At 39.8% G+C, this 19,502-nt stretch overlaps 1 protein-coding gene across 2 annotated transcripts in view; it reads left to right on the top strand.

Moving 5' to 3' along the window:
* SETD3 (SET domain containing 3, actin histidine methyltransferase) overlaps positions 1-19,502 on the top strand; it is a 62,145-nt gene that overhangs the window by 35,213 nt on the left and 7,430 nt on the right. For both annotated transcript variants that reach the window (XM_042047629.1, XM_042047630.1), the window contains 3 exons: positions 12,072-12,130; positions 13,983-14,097; positions 18,338-18,412. In XM_042047629.1, coding sequence (XP_041903563.1) covers positions 12,072-12,130; positions 13,983-14,097; positions 18,338-18,412 — 249 coding nt within the window. The remainder of the gene's footprint in view (positions 1-12,071; positions 12,131-13,982; positions 14,098-18,337; positions 18,413-19,502) is intronic.

Below are 19,502 nucleotides of genomic sequence, written 5' to 3'. Positions count from 1 at the left end.
ACCCCAGTATCTGTTAAAGGAACAGCACAGCAGGGCATAAGCAGTCCAGAAGGTTTGTGGAGAGCTTCCTTACCCAAACAATAGAGGGGCCAATGAGGAGAGGTGCTATTTGCATTCACAGACCTCATACATACAAGCAAGGAAGGGTTTGTTGGGATGTAAAGGTTGAAGACAGCCTTGGCTGTAGTGACCATGAGGTGGTAGATTTCAGGATCCTGAGAGGAGGAAGCAGAGCAAACAGCAAAGTCACAGTGCTGGACTTCAGGAGAGCAGTAGTGGCTGCTTCATGGATCTGCTTGGAAGAGTGCTATGGCATATGGCTTTGAAGAGAAGAAGAATCCAAAAAAGAAAACATGGTTAGTATTGATAGATCACTTCCTCTAACTTCAGGAACAGTTAATCCCAAAAGCAGGAAGTCAGGCAGAAGTGCCAGAAGGCATTCATGAATCAACAAGGAGCTCCTGGCAAAAACTCAGACACTAAAAGGAAGCCTAGAAAAGATGAAAGCAGGGACAAGTGACCTGGAAGGAATATGGAGATATTGTCCAATCATCCAGGGATGTGGTTAGGAAAGGTAAAGCCCAGCAGTAATTGCATCTTGCAAGGGATATCAAAGGTGACCAAAAGGGTTTCTATATGTACATACACGACAAAAGGAAGACTAGGGGAAATGTGGGCCTGCTGCTGGATAGACAGGGAACATGGTGACACAGAACATGTAAAAGTCTGGGGTACCAAATACCTTTCTTGTCTTAGTCTTTACTAGTAAGACTGGCCTTCAGGAGTCCCAGGTACCAGGATGCCATCCAGAGGTGCCTGGGCATGCTTGAGAAGTGGGCCTTTGCAAACCTCATGAAGTTCAACAGGGCAAAGTGCAAGGTGCTGCACCTGCACTGGGGCAACCCATCCTATCAATATGGCTGTGGGTTGAAGGAATTGAGAAGAGCTCTGCAGAGATGGACTTTGGGGGTGCTGGTGGATGAGAAGCTCAGCATGAGCTAGCAATGTGTGCTTGCAGCTCAGAAAGCTAGTTGTACCCTGGGTTGCATCAAAAGCAGCATGGCCAGCAGGTTGAGAGAGCGGATTCAATCCTTCTGCTCTAGTGAGACCCCACCTGGAATACAGCACCCACCTCTGGGGTCCCCAGCACAGGAAGGACATGGACCTATTGGACTGATTCCAGAGGATGGCCACAGAAATAATCAGAGGGCTGAAGCTCCTCTCCTGTGAGAAAATGCTGAGAGAGCTGGCCTTGTTCATCCTGGAGAAGGCTCCAGGGAGGCCTTATGTCAGCCTTTTCATAGTTAAAAGGGGGTGAGAAAGATGGGGACCAACTTTTTATCAGGGCTTGTTGCAAGAGGGCAAGAGATAATGGTTTTAAACTAAGAGAGGGTTGATTTAGACTAAGGAAGGCATTTTTTACAGTAAGAGTGGTGAAACACTGGCATGGGTTGCCCAGAGAGGTTGTAGATGCCCTGTTCCTGGAAACATTCAAGGACAGGTTGGAAGCGGCTCTGAGCAACCTGATCTAGTTGAAGATGTTCCTGTTCATCGTAGTTGGACTAGGTGACCCTTAATGGTCTTTTCCAATGCAGACTCTGATTCTCAGTGATCTTTGAGTGATCATGATGATTGGGAGGCATTCCTGAGGACTGGAGGAAAGCAAATGCCACTCCTATCCTCAGGTTAGAAAGATGACTCAGGGAACTACAAACCTGTCAGCCTCACTTCAGTTTCTGGGAAGGTGCCATCCAGTGGGAGTTTGACAGGCTGGAGAAATGGGCTGCCAGTTGATGTTTAGCAAGAAGTGCAAAGTCCTGCACTTGGAGTGAAATAATCCCATTATTATGTTGGGGTACAAACTGAACATGAGCCAGCAATGTGTCCTTGCAGAAAAAAGGGCTAATGGCATCCTGGCTACATTAGGATTGTTGGCAGTATTTTGAGAGCTGATCCTTCTCCTCTATTGAGCACTGGTAAGGCCACACCCAGAGTACTGTGTCCAGCGCTGGGCTCCCCAGTACAAGAGAGATCAGTTTAATTCTAAAATTGTTACTGAATGGGGAAAGCAAAGTCACCTATTTAAGTAACATTTTAGCAAGTAAACTTATTTTCTTTGACTCAGTTTTATGTTTCTTTGCAAAGTTAATGAGCAAATACTGGCTAGTGCTTTCTTTGCCTTCTGTCAAGCTACTCTTACTCAAGAAGGCAGAAACTGCCCCATGAGTCACACTCCTTTTAATTTTTTTTAATAGAATCTCTTCAGTAGAAGTTGTTAATAATTTTTAGGTATTATCTGTAGTCTGGTTTATTTCCGGCATTTCACAGGAGCACTGTCATACAGTTTTTTGACTAGTGTTTATTGACATCTGGACACTGTTTGTGAAAGTGTTGTTGTAGTCCCACTGTGAATACAAGCTTTGCAGTAATCTGTCTAAAGATGTTTTGATCTGTGTGCAGTACTGGACAGAGAACTTAATTTCCTGGAAGCTGTAATCCCTTTTGATCAGATACTAAATTTCATATATTATTCATATAAAATTTGACTAATTGATTTAGCGTGAATGACATTCTAAAATCCAGTCATTCGCTGTTGGGGACTGGAATATCATTTTAGTTAGGATGTTTAACACATCAAGTTCTAGATTTCAAAATAATATTATAGCATCTTTAAAATCTGGTATCATGTGTGACTCTTCAATATTGGGTATATTCGGTGAGATTTCACATCTCTAGCATAATTTTTACACCAATTTTTGAAGTTGTGATGGTGCTTTCAATATGACTTATGTTGCTCTTACATTATTTTTCTGTGTTGTTTTTAATCTATCCTATTCCAATAAGCATATGATTTTCCAGGTCAGCGTGAAGTACATCATCTGGTGTCTCTGTTCTTGGCTTGAAGACACTGCCATTTAACTTTTGTGTGCTAAATGATATTTGAGTTGAATGCAGACAACTATACTGTCTTTTAAAACATCCTATTCAAATATTCAGAAAGTGTTTATTATTTTTAGGTTGATATAATAGGGAATATTTCAATGCATCTGAAGATTTCAACCAATATGCAGTCAAAAGCAAATGTATTTGAAACAGAATTCAGTTTTGTTTCTGTACAAGGTAGGTCTTTAGGATTCTCAGTTTTCCTCCCTGCTTGATTTATACTCATTGGCATGCCAGTCAAATAGCTTTTTTTCAGAAATTATGTCAGCAACACTGTGAAAAATGGGTGGAAGAAAGATGGCACAGTTGTAAACCCTGTAAAATATTTCCCTTTTGTTTACTTGTCTACTATTCATGTCACCTTAAGGAGAGATTTAAAATTGCATTGTGTGGGCAGTTGCAAAGGTAAAAATAGTGTTGCTATTTAATTTGCTTTGTGTGGATTTCAATGCCCAAGTTCTTCTTGACCAATAAGAAGTCAATAGGCAGTTAATAGTGAAATATATTTATGCTTTTCTCTGTTTTTGCTCTGTGTGAAGGCCAAAATATTGTATTAATCTGTTTTGCTGGCAGCAGATTGAAGATTGACAGTATGCTTGTACTGTACCACTTAGTGTATCTACTGTAAGGTGGTTTAGACTTTGCAAACATGTGCCAAATTCCTGATTTTTATGTCACTTCTGGTATATCCCACCCCCAGCTTTGATGACAGTAGCAGCAGATCCTGGGGCTTTGTTGGGCCATTCCTGTGGCTGCCCCTCTCCATGGCAGAAGCAGCTCCAGGATTTGCTGGGTTGCGTCTGTCCGAGTCAGGCAGATGAAGAGCTCAAGTCCTTGCGTGGGTGGGAGGTTCTGCTGCCTTCTTCTCCCATTCCTTCCTTGCCTTCCACAGGAACACGGCGACAGCTCTGGGCTTTGAGCCAGCCGGACACAGGAGGAGGTGTTTGGCTGTTCAGGCAGCGTTTGCTCCTCAAACAGCTGTTCCCTATCTCCTCCAAGGAAAAGGTGGCAGGCCATATGGAGGCATCCTGTGGTCCAGATTCAGACGATGGGCACCAGTTGGACCGTGCTGGCCTAGATGGAAGTACAGGCACGTCCTATTTGGTGTCTGCTATTTCTTACAGTCAAAATGATTCAAAGTTGGAGGACAGACAAGATAAAACATATCTTTCATTTTGGATATAGATGTTATCTTTCATCGTACAGACTTTGTTAACATCTCCTAATCAGCAGGTTTTAATTTATTTTATATTCTGAATGGATTGGATTCGGCTATAGTAGCCTAAACGCCTGCTTTCCTCTAGAGAAGCAGAGATGTACTTCAAAGCGTATATGCCAGCGCAAAACAAAATTTGTTTCTGCACAGTTTAAACCACATTTGGGAGGAATAATACATTCTCTTGTTAGTAGTATGGGCTTTTAAGACATTTTTTTGAAGATGGGGTTCTCAACCACTCTCCTGGTTGAGAATGCAGATAAGCATCTCTTTTTTACAGCCAATAGAGTGGAGACAGTTTTTTGTTTGCTTTTCTGTTAGTTGCCTTTATTTTTATTTTTTAACTGAGTTGCACTTTCTGGGACATTTGAGTCTATCCCCAGAGATGTTGTCTGTGTCTTTTGTGGAAGTCAGTGCCTCAGCAGACATCAGGAGATCATCATGGACTTACAAGTATACTTTCTCATATAAAGTTTGTACTTACTGTGCAGATTTAATATTTTTCCTGATATAACAGCAGTTACAAATGTTCCATAAATTTAAAATATTATAACAAGCTGATGTTTCTTAGAGCGGAATACTCAAAGGATGTATTCTTTAAGCACTGCAAAATTATACAGGGTACTTATCTTTGTTAAAATTAGTAATTTAACTAAATTACAAAGTGGATTATCCTCTTCAGTCAGACCCAATGCTAATACTCCACACAGTAGGACATTGATACGTTGCTAAGTAAACCAAAGTTTATTTTCCTGTACTATTGTTTGAATGAGAGTTGAAGAGGAAATGATAAGTTTTTAGTTTTGGATGCATGTGCCCCTGCAGCCCCAGTACCTCTAGTTACCATGGCCTGTGAAAGCTTGGTTATGAGGTGATCATGATCCAAGCTTCCATCTAAGTGGCTTCTGATATGATTTATTGGGTAACTTAAGTAGTTGATTCACAGGTAACAAAACTTTGGCCATACTGCATTATATTAATGCTTGTTAGCAAACTCTTTGATTGAGGAGTGAGTGGTTTTGAATAGGAAATAGGAAATACTGTTGCTGTCCTTTCAAAGCAGTTTTTTTCAGGGTTTCCATCACGGCATTTTATTTGTGGCTTGTGATTCACCTAATAGTGGAGTTCACTAATAGTAGCGTTGTGGGATGAGTTTGTGCATGAACATAGTGCCTGTGTGTTGCACTAAACAGAATCATAGAGTATCCAGAGTAGGAAGGGACCCACAAAGGTCATCAAAGTCCAGCTCCTGAAATTAACAAGGTAAAATGTTTCCTGAAATGAAAAATGCTCAAGGTAAACTTTGTACCTCTCTCTGGAAGAGCCTCTCTGGAAGAGAGTAAATGATATGTTGTGGTATGCAGACATGGACTCTTGCAAGGAAGCTGGCTTTTGTAGCTATCTTACTGTACCTGTGTGAATGAAACACTGCAGACTGAACCTATAAATCTAAGGCTCAACATGAACAATAAACTATTGTTTTGCAAGGAGATTTACCACAGGAGATAATGGAGCTCGTGTGCCTTCTGTTATGTTAACTGCTTCAGGAGGGCCTCCGGAGGCTGTCTCATTGCAAAACACATCTAATCTCAGCCCAGCTTCTCCCACTTCAGCCCTTAATGAGGCTGCACTCAGCTCTAAGTGATTTTGTGAAAGGACAAGAAATGGTATAGAAAACTTGGTCACTTATTTAAATGCTGTATCTGAGTGTCTTCTGTTTTGGGAAAGATAATGTTTCAGAATTGTGTATGTATGCATACACATATACAGAGTAAGTAGTATTCTGAAATGGAGCAACCAAGAAGTGGATGTTAAGGAGTTCCTGGCTGTCTTGCCTCTATTAAAAAAAGGAGATGGCACAGGATTGAAGGCAGGGTACTCAGCTGCAGTCAGTTCAGAGTTGTTTCTGTGTACTCAGTCTGCCAAACAGTACTGTCCATGTTGTATGCGAAGTGGGTTGTCAGTCCTTCAGACCCCCTTGAGTTAATAGTTAATGGTTTGAGTTGTCTGTTGTGCCTCTGCTGTCTCATTAACGAAGAACAATTTTTGCAGGTAGAAGGTACAGAAAAAGGGACCGCACAGTTAAATTCCATTGCACCAGAAGGAGTCATTCCACTTTGCTTCCGCTGCATGAATCCCCTAATAGTCTGGAACAGTGCTTTCTTGTGTATATTGGCAGAAAGTAAATAAAAATTGCTGACATAAAGAATTAAGCAAGAATATTACTTAGATTTATTAAGTTTCAATCCTGTAGTACCTTTTTTTAATATTAAGATTCATTCTATTAGATTTTGCAAAGTAGAATTATCTTTCTGTTAGAGAGGTCATATAACAACACAGGTTTGTGGACATTATTCCTAGTGCTTCATGAATTGGGCTGTTTGAATATTCCAGAGCATGCCTCTGTAGTTATAAACTGTTGTTACAAAGTAAAATAATCTTTGGCTTTGTCTCCTGTCCTGTACAGTGAACTGGCTTCCCTCATTAGGTTAGGCAGCATATGTCCAATGGAAAAAGTGAATTCTTGTTTCCCTGTAGATCACTAGGATCCTCCATTCTGAATTCTTTATTTTACTTAGCTTTAGGGCAGTTAAAGCCTCAGCAGCTCCACAGAGAGGAGTTTCTCTTCAAGGCTGCTGCTTCAAAGGATTTCCAGAGCTGGGAAAGGGACAGTAACCAGCAAATGCTGACAGATCTTCGTGCTTCTGGCCCTGAATGTATGTGTGTTTGTGTTTTTGTACACCTACACATTGGCCTGAAACCATCAAGTAGCATCCACTAAGGCTCATAACGAAATCTCCCCGTGTTAATGAGTACATTGCAAAGAGGGAAGAATCTGCAAAGAAGAGGAGGAAAAAATTGTTTGGTCAAAAGCAACTAACCCTTGGGGTTTATGTTCAAAGGAATGAAAGTTAACAAGGTGGAAGCTTGAAGTGGTTTTGGCTTTAACTGTTTCAAGCACCCTTAGTGTTTTTGGGGGCTGTGAGGGGAGTGGAGCGATGGCCTCAATATAATCTGAACACTAGGGTATGATGGTTTCCTGGGGTAGAAGCGGAGCTGTCTCCACTTCAATGGGAATATAAGAGGTTTCTGAGAATACTGAAATCTGATTTAGTGATATTGATGCAGTGATTGCCCATAACTTTGCCTTGGACTTGTGAGTACTTGAAATAGTCTTCACAGAAGTCCAACCATTTCTTTGTCTACAAATTCAGGAAACCAACAAAAACAAGGATTTTTTTAAAAAAAACATTCTTTTAGCTATGAATTACAGTGGAATAGTGGATGGATGTGATGATCAGTGTATCTCAGCTTGGAGGTGGTGTCTTTTTAAAAAAAACCTAACTTTGATCCCATCTAGTGATTAAAGTAATTTTTTCTTTCTTGGATTATACAAGGGTTAATAGCACAAAGGAATATACTGGTCAATATGACTTCACATAAAAATACATCAGCTCTTTTCAAGGCATCTAGTAGTGTAGATGTGAACACAAATTTAAGACCATGTAAACTTTAATTTTTCCTTCTACTCAGACATTGTGTTGTGTGTTACAGTAATTGGACTTGTTCTTGCATCACTTGGTAAACAAGCAAATATTAAGCCAATTTTAATGGAAATTCACCATCAAGATTAGGAGCTCTGATAAATGAGCTTTAGCTTTTTGTGATTGAATAGGGAAAAGGGTTACTGTCTCCAGAAGTCTGGCCACTCTTTGATGGGAGGTGAATGCCCCTAGGCTGGAAAGCAGAAGTGAAGGTTGTGATGGCTTTTTAGCTGGAAGGGCACCCACCTATTTTACACTGCAGCCTTCATGCCATTCAAATGAAACAAACCCTCAAAAATGGGAGTCCTTTAGCATCTACTTTCTGGGACTTGAGAATCATTTCCTTGTGATATCCATCTAAAAGTGTGATGGAGAAATTAATAACGCAGAGGCCCCTATGGCACATCAGGAGTGTTGCTTGTTTGTGAGGCATTAAACATGAGACATGAACCCCTGGATATTTTACTGCTTCACTGAAAGAGAAAGTGTGTTTGGAAGTGTCCTTTTATTTTTTAAATTTTTTTTTTCTTTTTCTTCTCCCCCCCACCCCCCCTTCCTGTGATTGCCGTACTGAGTAACTGTCTTCTAGTCTGATAGTGTTTTAGGTGACTAGAATAACAGTCTGTCTCTTTCCACAGTGGCTGCAGACAATCTGGCAGCAATCACTGTTACTTTTTAATATTTCTGGTTATTTTGAGATATCCTCCAACTGTCTCAAAGAAGGCTTGGAACACTGAAGGGGAAAAAACCGTTTCTTTATTCATTTTTTTTTTTTTTAGGAATAGCAGCATCAGGAGGAAAATGAAATTCAGCATGCCACTATTTGTTTTTGCAGTGGTCATCACCCTGATTGCCAGCTCTGACAATATTTTCACAGAAAGGGTAACGAAATAGATGGTATTTGTTCTTTATAATAACTCTTTCAGTAGAATGTCAGGACCTGCATCTAAATGAATATATTCACATTTTCATGTTCCCATTTTTTATTTAAAGCTTCCCCTCCCAACTTTCTGAAACTACTTCATACAGACTTGGTAAGTTAAAATTAGGGTTCATGTAGTGGATAATGTCACATTTGAAAGCTAATCTGTAGAGACCTAGCTGCGTGAACCTGTAAAAGCTAGATCTGACTTTTTTTACGTATTAAGTGTTTGTTTAGTTTAAATATGTCTGTATCTTTTTTGAGCCGTCTGAGCAATTTGCATGCTACACAGCAGTCATCTTCTATACTTTATTAAATATCTGTCAATTATAAATATCAAGGTTTTACATTAATGTCAAGATAGTACATCAAAAATTCATGGAATATGTGACTTTTTTCAAGGGTATTTAATACTTAATGCATTTGTGTCATTTTTCTTTCTAGATATATTGACAGGTTTTATTAAGTGTTTGTTAGGGAGATTTCATTTTTACCAAGGGACTATAAAGAGAAGCTGCATACTAAATCAAATTTTTAATCAGAATATTGTTCTTTTTTGTGTGTCTTCAGATTCTTGTAATCTATAGGGTTTTTAAGTTACATAGTGAAATAGACCAAGTCAGAAATCTAACATGATCAAATATACTGACGTATCTTAACTTTAAAAGAGCTACTAGAATATTGTACCATGGAATGTTATAAATATGGTAATTACATATGCTGGGATTTTATTCTGCCCTGTGTCTTTTAAAGACCATATATTTTGTCCCTTACTGTAATTTACTATTGGTTTTATGGGAATTACGTCTGGATGGTGTCCACATAGGGGCAATCCCGAAGTTTCACAGATTTACAAATGGGGAGGGTGACAGAGCGTTTGGTGGCATCCAGGATCTTTTCCCCATGGGGTGCGTGTTCAAGTTGGCTATTACAGGGGGACTGCTTGTGTGAAATGAGCCATTGATCTCCCTGCAATTCATTGATCTAATACACGTTTCCTACAGAGAGGACAATGACAAAGTGTATATATCTTGCATCCTGTGGTTATTTGCTCCAAGTTCGGGTCGAGGCTGTTGGCTGGTGCTCCCGGAATGGAGTGTGGGCTGGAACTGGGTGCAGCGGCTGTAGCAGTCGCTTTTTGTCTGTTGAGCCCCTGCAATGCATGCGATGCCTGTTTACTTCCAGTGCATTTTGACCATGGTCATTATTACCCTTGGAAAAACAGCATGTTCCGCTAAAAGCTGCTTGCTGTTTGAGAGGCAGGAGGAAAGCAGAAGAGAGCAGAGGCGACAGACAGGGGTGTTAACGTTCCCGCGGCCTTCCTCCTGCGATGAACAGGTCGGACCGCCCTGGGCCGGGGGCGCTTGCTCACCCTGCAGGTGCGCTGTCCCGCACGGGGTTTGGGGCCGCTGCAGGCGGTCGGTTTCGTGCGCCTGCCCCGCGGGCCGGGCGGGAGGAGCGCGGAGCGGGCGCGGCGCTGGCGGCGGAGCGGAGCAGTGCGCGGCGGCGCCGGCAGGGGGCAGTGCTGGCCCGCGCGGCCCGCGGTGTGGGGGCCCGGCCCGGGCTGGAGCGGGGCCGGGAACGGCGGGGTTGGAGCGGGGCTGACAGCCCGGGCACGGGCATGGGCCGCGGGGAGCGGCACCCGCAGGGTCCGGGGGGTAAATGCGAAACGCCGGCTGTAAACTTGAGGCGCACAGTGAGACCCGACTCCTCACACCGATCGCCACGGGCCGGAGGGAAACGCGGTCGTGCTGTAAAGGGAAACGGAGGGGCTGATATTCGCAGTGTTGGTGTTGTCTTTCCCTGCTTAATTATCGAGCTTCTGCAAAATAGATTAATAATAGGAGTAATAAGAGTTGAAATTAGAGTGTCATAAATGAAAACTCTAGGGAGGTTTTTGTTCGTAATAATTATTTCCAGCTGAAGGCTGAGTTTCTGCATTCATTTCTGGACCCGGGTCTTGACTGTCCTGCAGGGAAGGTGCCTCCTGAAATGTCTTGGCTCGGGTCTCAGTCCTGGGTTTGTGCTGAATGTTTTTGTGAGAAGAAACAGCTGTACAACGTGTTGCTACAATTAAATTCGAAGGGATTTGTTATACAATGACCGTGTCATCGATGTGAGTGAAAATCATATGGAAACGTAGAGTGCTGTAAAAAAGAAAAAAAAAAATTAAAAGTGAGGGGAGGGGCAGGAGCCACTGGAATTGTTAACTTCAGTCGTGTTCCGGAGAAAGCCCATCGCAAGGGTTAACCGGAGGGGCTGAGGCAGAGCAGCCACCTGGGACCTCACACCCAATTGGCAGTCTTTTGTAATATATAATTTGCCTAAAATTGCGCGCTGAGCACAAGCTTTTGTTTTCTAATTGATTTACGGTTTGAGCCACTTTTACCTCATCCCCTACTGTCCTGCACACAGTGCCAGCAAGTACATTACAGTGAGAAATGATAAATTACCACGCACTTGTGATGCTAATGCATCAAGAGTAAAAAACTGCGTACTACATGGAGCTTCATGCATTAAGAGCGTCGCAAAGATAGAGCTATGCAAAAAATCATTTGTATCTTCGGAAATAACCGTTTGATCATTTGCTTCAATTCATCTCAGAGACCTAATTGAACCAGAAGATTAAAATTTATGCTGCTATGGCTTTCCATTTGTGAATTGGAACAAAGTTCTAAAGAAAACGTGTGAATGTGGGTTTAAAGCTACCTGTATTTTCAAGACTTTAAATAAGTTAATTAATCAGAAAAATAACTGTTATCAGAGCTTCTTAAAGCCTTTAGAAATTAAATGTTTGCTTGTTAATGAGAACTGCAGTATGCATTCACAAATGACACGGCTCCACTTTTAGATAGAGTGTGTAGATGGGCTAACGTAGATACTGTCTAATTGGTGTTTGTCACCGAAGCCATTTAAATATTTTATAATCTGTTTTTGTTTCAGAGGTGTAGTGCAACTTTACTGAATAACACTGTTACAGGTAACAAGGAAGAATTGAAAATCTTGTATAATATTCCTTGCATTTGTGAAATATCTCACTGATATCTCAGAGGAGAGGAAAATATGGAAGTTGGTGAAAGCTAATGTACGCTTATTGTCTGATTTCTTTCCCCCACTGTGCATCGAGGGCTGGATTGTGTTTTACCTTCACATACTCAGTCCACCTTAAATTTTATTTTTTTTTTTGTACAATGTCTGTGGGTTCCAGTCTTGAAATATGAAGAAACAGATTTATGGCGGCTGCTGGGCACAACAAATTAAGTTGACAGTGATGTATGAGAGCATAATAGCATGATGATCCCTCTGTAGCGCGGCTGGACGCCTCCTGCTTCATTTGGCTCTTGTTAGGATCTGTTAGGCAGCTAAATAATGAAATTCTGCTGACTGATTTCTGATTTCTCTTTTCTTCCTCTTTTCACCTTTTTATGCAACTTATATTTTGCAGACCCATCCTAATGCCAGCAAACTGCCCTTAAAGGATTCTTTCACTTATGACGACTACAGGTTGGTCTGTCTTTAAATTTTTTTTTTCTTTGTTTCTTTTCTTTTTTTACTATGGTAAACTGTGGGGCCCTGGAATTCTTCATTGTTGGGAAAGCCTTATCGTTACTGAAACATTAATTGTAAGATTTGATACTAATACACTTTCTTAATGAAGAAGAAAGTGAAATAAATATGCAGATTTTAATTGTTACAAAGGAATAGTCATTCATTATAAGCAGTTAGTTTAGCCAACTGGCACACATAGTCAGATTACTAAGGTAATTCCTTGTTTCTTAAGAAAATAATTCAGTTGATGTGGCAGGACTTTTAGGGTTTGGGGAAATTTTTTTCATTTTTTTTTTTTTTTCATAAAAGGCTCTACCAGCACATACTAGTAAAAGTTAGTATCTAGAGCTGCTGCTGAACAGGAGAGCTGGAGAATGGAAGTTGCACACATGAAACATGAGTGTCACTTGGAGGTGCTATAAGGGGTGACAGAATTAAGATAAAAAGAATAACAATTAAGATAATGAGAGCTTTAATTCTGTTACATGTTTAAAATAGCACAAATAAAAGACATTCATGAGGGATTTTTTAGCCTAGTTGTACTTGTGGGTAAGTCTATGAAAGTAGGATTTCCAAAGCATGCCTCCTTCATTTAAAGGGTCACTGGGGAGCACACCAACTTACATGTGAAGTGGTCCAAAATTTTAAAGACAAATTACAACAATTAACAAGAAGCATATTGTTACTCTGTTTCAAGCAGTGTTTGTATGTCAGAATTATCCACAATTTAACTTTTTTTTAGAAATTAGGTAGATTTCAGTTTGCCACTGTCTTTGTTAGCAGTCTAGTCCTTCTGAAGAAATCCTTCAGAAAGTCTAATTCTGTATACTAAATGCATGTTAGTAGTAGAGTCTGTGGGAATTCAAATTATTTTGACCTTCTCCTAGTGGCATCATTTTTTCCCCTCAAAAAACTCCACAACACATATATGTATTAAAGCCAGAGTATAGTGAAACTAAGATTCTTTTTTCCAGTGGTGTTTAGTATTAATTTTTGTCAGGTATAAAATAAAAAATGAAGTTCTAGAGACTACTGAAATTCTAAGCTTTTCTAAAGATTTTTATGTCTGAAAGGGTAGCTTGCATTTCATTTACTTATCCTGACTTAGAAGGGTTTTGAATGATGTCCATGTGCAAAAGAACTATGTGATACTCTCTTCATGGTTTTTACCTGGATATCTGTTTGGAATGTTGTGGCTTTTTTTTCCCCCTCTCAATTCTATTAAGCAGAAAATTTAGCAATACTGGCCTAAGACAAAAGCTTGCAGATTGATGAGAAACACTTACCAAAAGATCATGCATGTGTCAGGTGGTTGCACTGGTTTCCAGTTCATGCAGGACATAAGCTTTTTAGAGAGTGAGAGGGAAAATACATCCTGGGTCTTACAAGAGTTTGCATGAGAGCTCCTGCTGCCCAGCAGGAAAACCTGCAGGAGCAGGTGACCCTGGGTTTGGGATGTGTAGTGTGAGATACATATGCAGGGAAGGGCTGGGGAAGCAGAAGGTTACATAGGGAGTGGATCCTGCTTGAGGAATGGAGCCAATGGACAGTGTGAAGATTCTCTTGCAAAGAGAGGAGGGATCTCAATCCTGGTTTGGGATTTGTTCTGTGTGCATGTCCCGGAAACCTGGGAGCTGCTGCTTCTCCTGGAAGTGGTATTGCCTTCTGCTGTTCCTATAGTCAGTGTGATCTTTAAGGAAACTATGTTTGGAAACTCCCAGTCTAAATGATTGCTTCAGGTGGGACTATGGCCTATCATACTTTAATGCTTTGAACATTGACCATCTTGTGTTTTTAACTTTTGCAGATGGGCAGTTTCCTCTGTTATGACACGGCAGAACCAGATTCCAACAGAAGATGGTTCCAGAGTTACACTGGCTCTAATACCTTTATGGGACATGTGTAATCATACTAATGGATTGGTAAGGATTTATTCAGTGTTGGTGAAAGACTTTAGGGCTTAAGTATTACACCTTTCAACTACTGTGGAACAGTTTAGTAACACTTTCCATTATGCTTCTTAACACAGGTATGTTATCTTCCCAAGAGACCCTAAAAAACTAATATGTGAAAGAAAGGTTTGTCAGTTTCTCAAATACCTTATGATAGCTTTTCAGGGAGAGCTTTCTTCATCTAGAGAACACTTTACAAGTGATTGGATACTTGTGTAAAGTTATGTCTTATGTGCATATAATGTACTTTTAAAAGTTTTCATTTACATGAAATGTTTTGTCCAGACAAGTCTGAATAGTCTCCTGACATGGAGCTTTGTTTCTCATGGGCTGAAAAAGATGCACAGCACTGGACAGATTTGTTCTGAGAACAGAAAGCGGGCACTGGTGGAGGTTGCCTCTTGTAGCTACCACTAGGGAAAGTGGTTAGAGATTTGCAACTAAGAAATACTGCCTGCTCTCCTAACCGTGCCCAAAGAGCCTTGTTATAGAGACAGCAACAACAAGAACAAAGCCGAGTTCAACAAAAACAGTACATCTGTTACTACATCAAAGAAACAAAATGCAAAAATACTACTTTAGGGCATATTAAACATTTAAAAGGTGACATATGTATATAGAAAGTCAGACCTGCTGACACTTTGGCTTACGTGCGCTCGTTCAGGGGATGATTTCTGATTTCATTAACAGACTAGTTAATGCTGAGATGAGGAAATGGAAACCCAGAGAGGCTGGTTTATCAGTGTTACTTAGTCATACTCATGTATGCTTCAAAAGTCATACCCCTTACTTGTGTTTCCAGTAGATAATATTATTTATTGTCAGCACTGGATATGACCATACTATTCAAGTGATCTGATTCTTTTGTGGGAGGGTTGACCTGAGTGTTAGGACAGCAGTATGTGTTAGTGCTGTTGGAATAAAAAAAGTCTATTTTAAATGAACAAACTGTAAAGCAAGTTGTTTTTCACTTGACATTTAGCTAATTTAGTGTTACTATGACTGTATCAATTACAGCACGGTAGGCTAGGCTATGAAGTTGCAAGTGTTTGGGGTTTATTATTTATTTATTTTTCCTTATTTCAAGGTGATTACGTGTTGTTCTTTAACAGTGATTCTTGCCTTTCCCTATTTGTTATGCAATCTCACAGCTTTGATTTAGCAATAAAGTTCATATGAGAGTCTTCAGTATAAAGAAAATTGCTTAAAATTCAGAAATGTGTATTTTTGTAATATAAGTCATAGCTGCAAGCGTCAGTACTTCCTGTACCCTTTTCCTGCTGGGCATCTCTTTCAGATGCTTTCGCAGAGACTTGTCTGTATTCATTAGACAACTCTTAATGAATGCCTTCAAAGTTGGGATTAGAGTAAAGAGGAAGAGAATCAAGGTTCTGTGAGGGGAAAATTTAAGCAGCGTATATTAAAAGAGCAGCTATTTATGTTGTTTTACTCATTCAAACTTCTATTTAAATTGATAAAGTAATTTTTATTTTTATTATGCTGTTTAGCAATGGGTTTGATATGGAGCCAACCTCTGGAGCCAAACCTCCTAATGCAGTAGTATATCAGGATTGGAAACACTTTTTTATGCTGAAGTATATCCTAAAGGGCAAAGGCGGTTGTGCTGAACTTAAATATTTTGTATATATGTAAAGGTTTCGGTCATTTATTTCGTATTTCTACAGAAAGTAATTTAAATGGATATAAATTCAGGAAGGATAGAAAACTGTAATATTAGTAATGGGCTAAGAAAAGCTACTATAAAGCTATTTCTGTTGTGTGCTAGTTGCCTTGTACTATTAGAAATGGAGGGGGGGTGACTGCTAAGATAACTGTAAGCTGCCTGTACTGTAGTTTGTATTATTGTAGAGTGAGATCAGGGTGGGTTCTGCTCTAATCATAGCACAATCCCTTTAAAATACATGAAGGGAATTGTTACTCATTGCAGGAAAGTAAGAAACAAAAGATGGCATTGAGTGCACCCCTGTCTAGTTTATTCCAAATGTAGTGCTAAAATACTTCTCAAGTCAGTCAGCTACCGTATATATCCCTGTTCTTGCTTTATTCCACAGGACCCCTTTCCATGAGCTAGATAATAAAATGCTCTTTGGATTTTAACTGGAGCTAGGTCCATCCAGCTTTTTCTTGCTTCTGACACTATTAATTAGATCAACCTGCCTCTAAAAACTATTTCAAAATGGTTGTCTTCATGCATTTCTCATTGTTATTCTTTAGTGGGATTGTATTTTGACAGTCAGAGGTTGATTACCAGTTCTGACAGGGCTTTGAATAAGCTACATTCTGCCTGTTGGGCTGGGTCCATCCTTAATCACTGACCAAGCAGACTGTTGCATGCTTTATACACAACTTGAAATTCATGTATCAGTCTGCTTCAGAAATAAAACTGAAGGGATGCAATTTGTCAGCTATCATGTGGGAAGAGAAGTAAACACCCTGTTAATTCTCTTATGTGACTGCTATTAAAAGAAAGAGGAAATAGGAGTCTAGCACTCCATTATGCTTTATAGAAAAGTCTTTCAGAAGTGCTACTCAGTTTTGTGTGTTGTTTTGGGGGTTTTTTTTAAGCAAAAATAAAAAATTAAAAGAAGGATCAGTACTCTAGTGAGGCATGCTTAAGCTGACAGAATCCTCCTCTTAAAATACTGGAATTTCCCCAGTCTGTGAAACCATCCTGTTCCACCAGCTTTTCTAGGGATTGGTGTGGACTTTTCACATCCAGAACTATTTCATTGAGTTTACACACTAAGAAAATTTCAGGACAGGTCAAGAGTTCCTTTTTTTTGGATGAAAGGTACAATTTTTTAGAAGATGACTCTATTTGAACTAGGAAGGTAGATTTGTCATCCACTAGCATTCAGGGTAGGATAACTTTCTAAATCCAAGATCTTAATTTAAATTGTGTGGTTCACGTTAGAGAATGCAGAGGAATTTCCGTGTTCGAGTACTGCAGCCTGTGTTTCTCAGTAGGCTGTGTTGCATGGCTCTCGTGTTCTTTATTGATCTCTACATGCCACAAACCCGTTAATAGACCTGCAGTTGTGGCATCTGCACAGGGAGGTTTCTGCAAGTGTCTACAGGGCCAGGCTGCCTGTTCTTGGGGCTGACATTTTGGATTTGCTCCATTTGAAAGCACTGTTTCAGCTGTTTTCAACAAATGCACATTTAATGATGCAAGCAGTGCAAAACTATTAATGTATAAGCCGTCAACCAAGCTTTTGAAATAATCTGAGGAATTCTGTCTTTGGACAAGCTGCATCCAAGATGAGAATCAGGGTATACTGCAACTCATGTCAGTCAGCTAACTAAAAAATGTTTTCATTTTCAAAGGCTGAGAGAGAATCTTTGGCTTCTTTTAGGTTTTTCCTTAGGCCCAGAACATGTTTTTCCATAAGTTACCTCTGTCAGTACTGAACTCAGACTACCTCCCATAAAAGTTGCTTTCTGATTTTTCAGCAGCTTATGTTCCATCCTGTGGCTGCATCTCTGGTAATACTATTCAAGAACATGCTGTTTGTCACTTGGTAAAAATATTACATTTTTAGGATAGCTTTACTTGTTAGTGTGACCCCGTTACAGTTTAGTAATTGTTTTTGGGGAAGTACAGGTTTGTCAAGAGAGTTTATCATCTTCCATTGCCTGCTACCATCACAAAAATCCTTTTAGCATTTTAAGAGTATTACTTAATTTTTAGATAAGAGGATTATTTTCAAGTAAATTATAATTCTCTGAAGATTGTATCCCCTAAAGATCCACAGTTATCTAATCCTTTTTCATTGAGAAATCAAAAATGTGTTGGCAGTTGAAGGATAAAGCACAGCATATAGAGCTGTCAGTGCTGTGCTCCCTTGGGCCTCATGGGAGTGACTGAAAGCTCTAGAACTTTATAACAAACCGCTGGCTTTAGCATGGCACTTTGTCTGTTGTCTATGGAAGGTACTTTTCTCAGAGCCTTCTGTTCCCTTCAGGTAGGTTATTTCCTCTGTTAGATTTCTTTATTTTAAAAATTTTTTTAAAAAGAGATTGCTCAGGAATTGGAGAGCGATCACTATCAGCTATATTCTATTGTGCTGAGAAAGAAATATATGCAATTCCTATTGTTAATGTTTATTTCCAATAGGAAAATTTGTCAGTGGTGGGAGAGAGAAATATAAAATGCTAAAGGTGCTTTTGTCACTCTTTTCCTGGATAGATCACTACAGGCTACAATTTAGAAGATGACCGGTGTGAATGTGTAGCACTTCAAGATTTCAAGGCTGGAGAACAGGTAGTGTGAAGAGTTATCTACATTATTGTTGTTTCATAAAGTTCTGTGGACTCTTGGTGACTCGCTAGAAAATTTCAATAACAGTGATGTGGATTAAACCCTGCTACATTTGAATTTTATTACGCTGAGCTAATTTTGAGTGAAAATGCTACCAAACTAAATACATGTACATTTTTCAGAATATTTTCTATCACTTGGTAGACCCCAACTGGAGGAGAGTTTTATTCCTCATATTTTAGAGAACTAGTTGAAATATTTAATCATTGGTAAGTGTCCATACATAGTCACCAAGTTTGGTATTTTGGAAGAGCTTAGTAAAAGGCTATACCCAAAGGACCAAAGATAGATATTTTTTAGTTATGTCTACAGTAGTAGATTGTAGAGTCTTTTTTAACAGTGGTGTTTGTTGGCTTATGTTTCTTGTTAGTCTTCATTCATATAAAAGAGGTGAAATACAGTACAGTTGCCAGTCATTTTAACCCATGCTGCTGTCATTGCAATGTTTAGTGGAAATGAGAAAGGCCCTAAAAACATACTCCCTCCCTTTCACACAGGCATGCATGCTTTTACTTCTTCATCCTGAGACTGCAGGAGAGTCTTGCAAAGATGCATGGAACAGTTCAGAATCCAGTATTTTGATCAGAACTGCTCAAAACCAAAACGGAGTGTCCAAACTAGTGATGCATTGAAGGCAGTGTTTCCAGGAGTGTAGGAATCCCCTGTGCTGTGTCAGCAGCCAGCCTAAACCCTCAAGTGGAGCAGCACTCCTTTACTGACTACTGCCTGTGGAAGTGCAGTCAGCATGGCCAGACAAAGCCTTTGTCTAGGAAACATCCTGAAATGTTTTGTAACTCAGCCTCTGAGTTATTACTTTTACTGTATTATTTTGCCAGTCTTACAATTGATAGTATTTTGATTTTAATTTTTCTTACGTATCGTTATCTTTTTTTAACGAAGAAGTGTCTGAAATTTTTTCTTTTTTGAGTACATCTTTCCAGAAGTGTATTTATCCTCATTGCTATGCTGGGGTTTACAGTGATTGTATATTTTTGCTCTCAGAATTTGTTATGGTAGTCAAATATTTTCTGTT

Source organism: Corvus kubaryi, unplaced genomic scaffold, assembly GCF_017639235.1.
Source record: "Corvus kubaryi isolate FWS band 111438036 unplaced genomic scaffold, C.kubaryi_AGA036_p1.0 66, whole genome shotgun sequence".
Lineage (NCBI taxonomy): Eukaryota > Metazoa > Chordata > Aves > Passeriformes > Corvidae > Corvus > Corvus kubaryi.
Note: the sequence above shows the minus strand (reverse complement) of the source record. Positions and strands in the feature narration are given on the sequence as shown.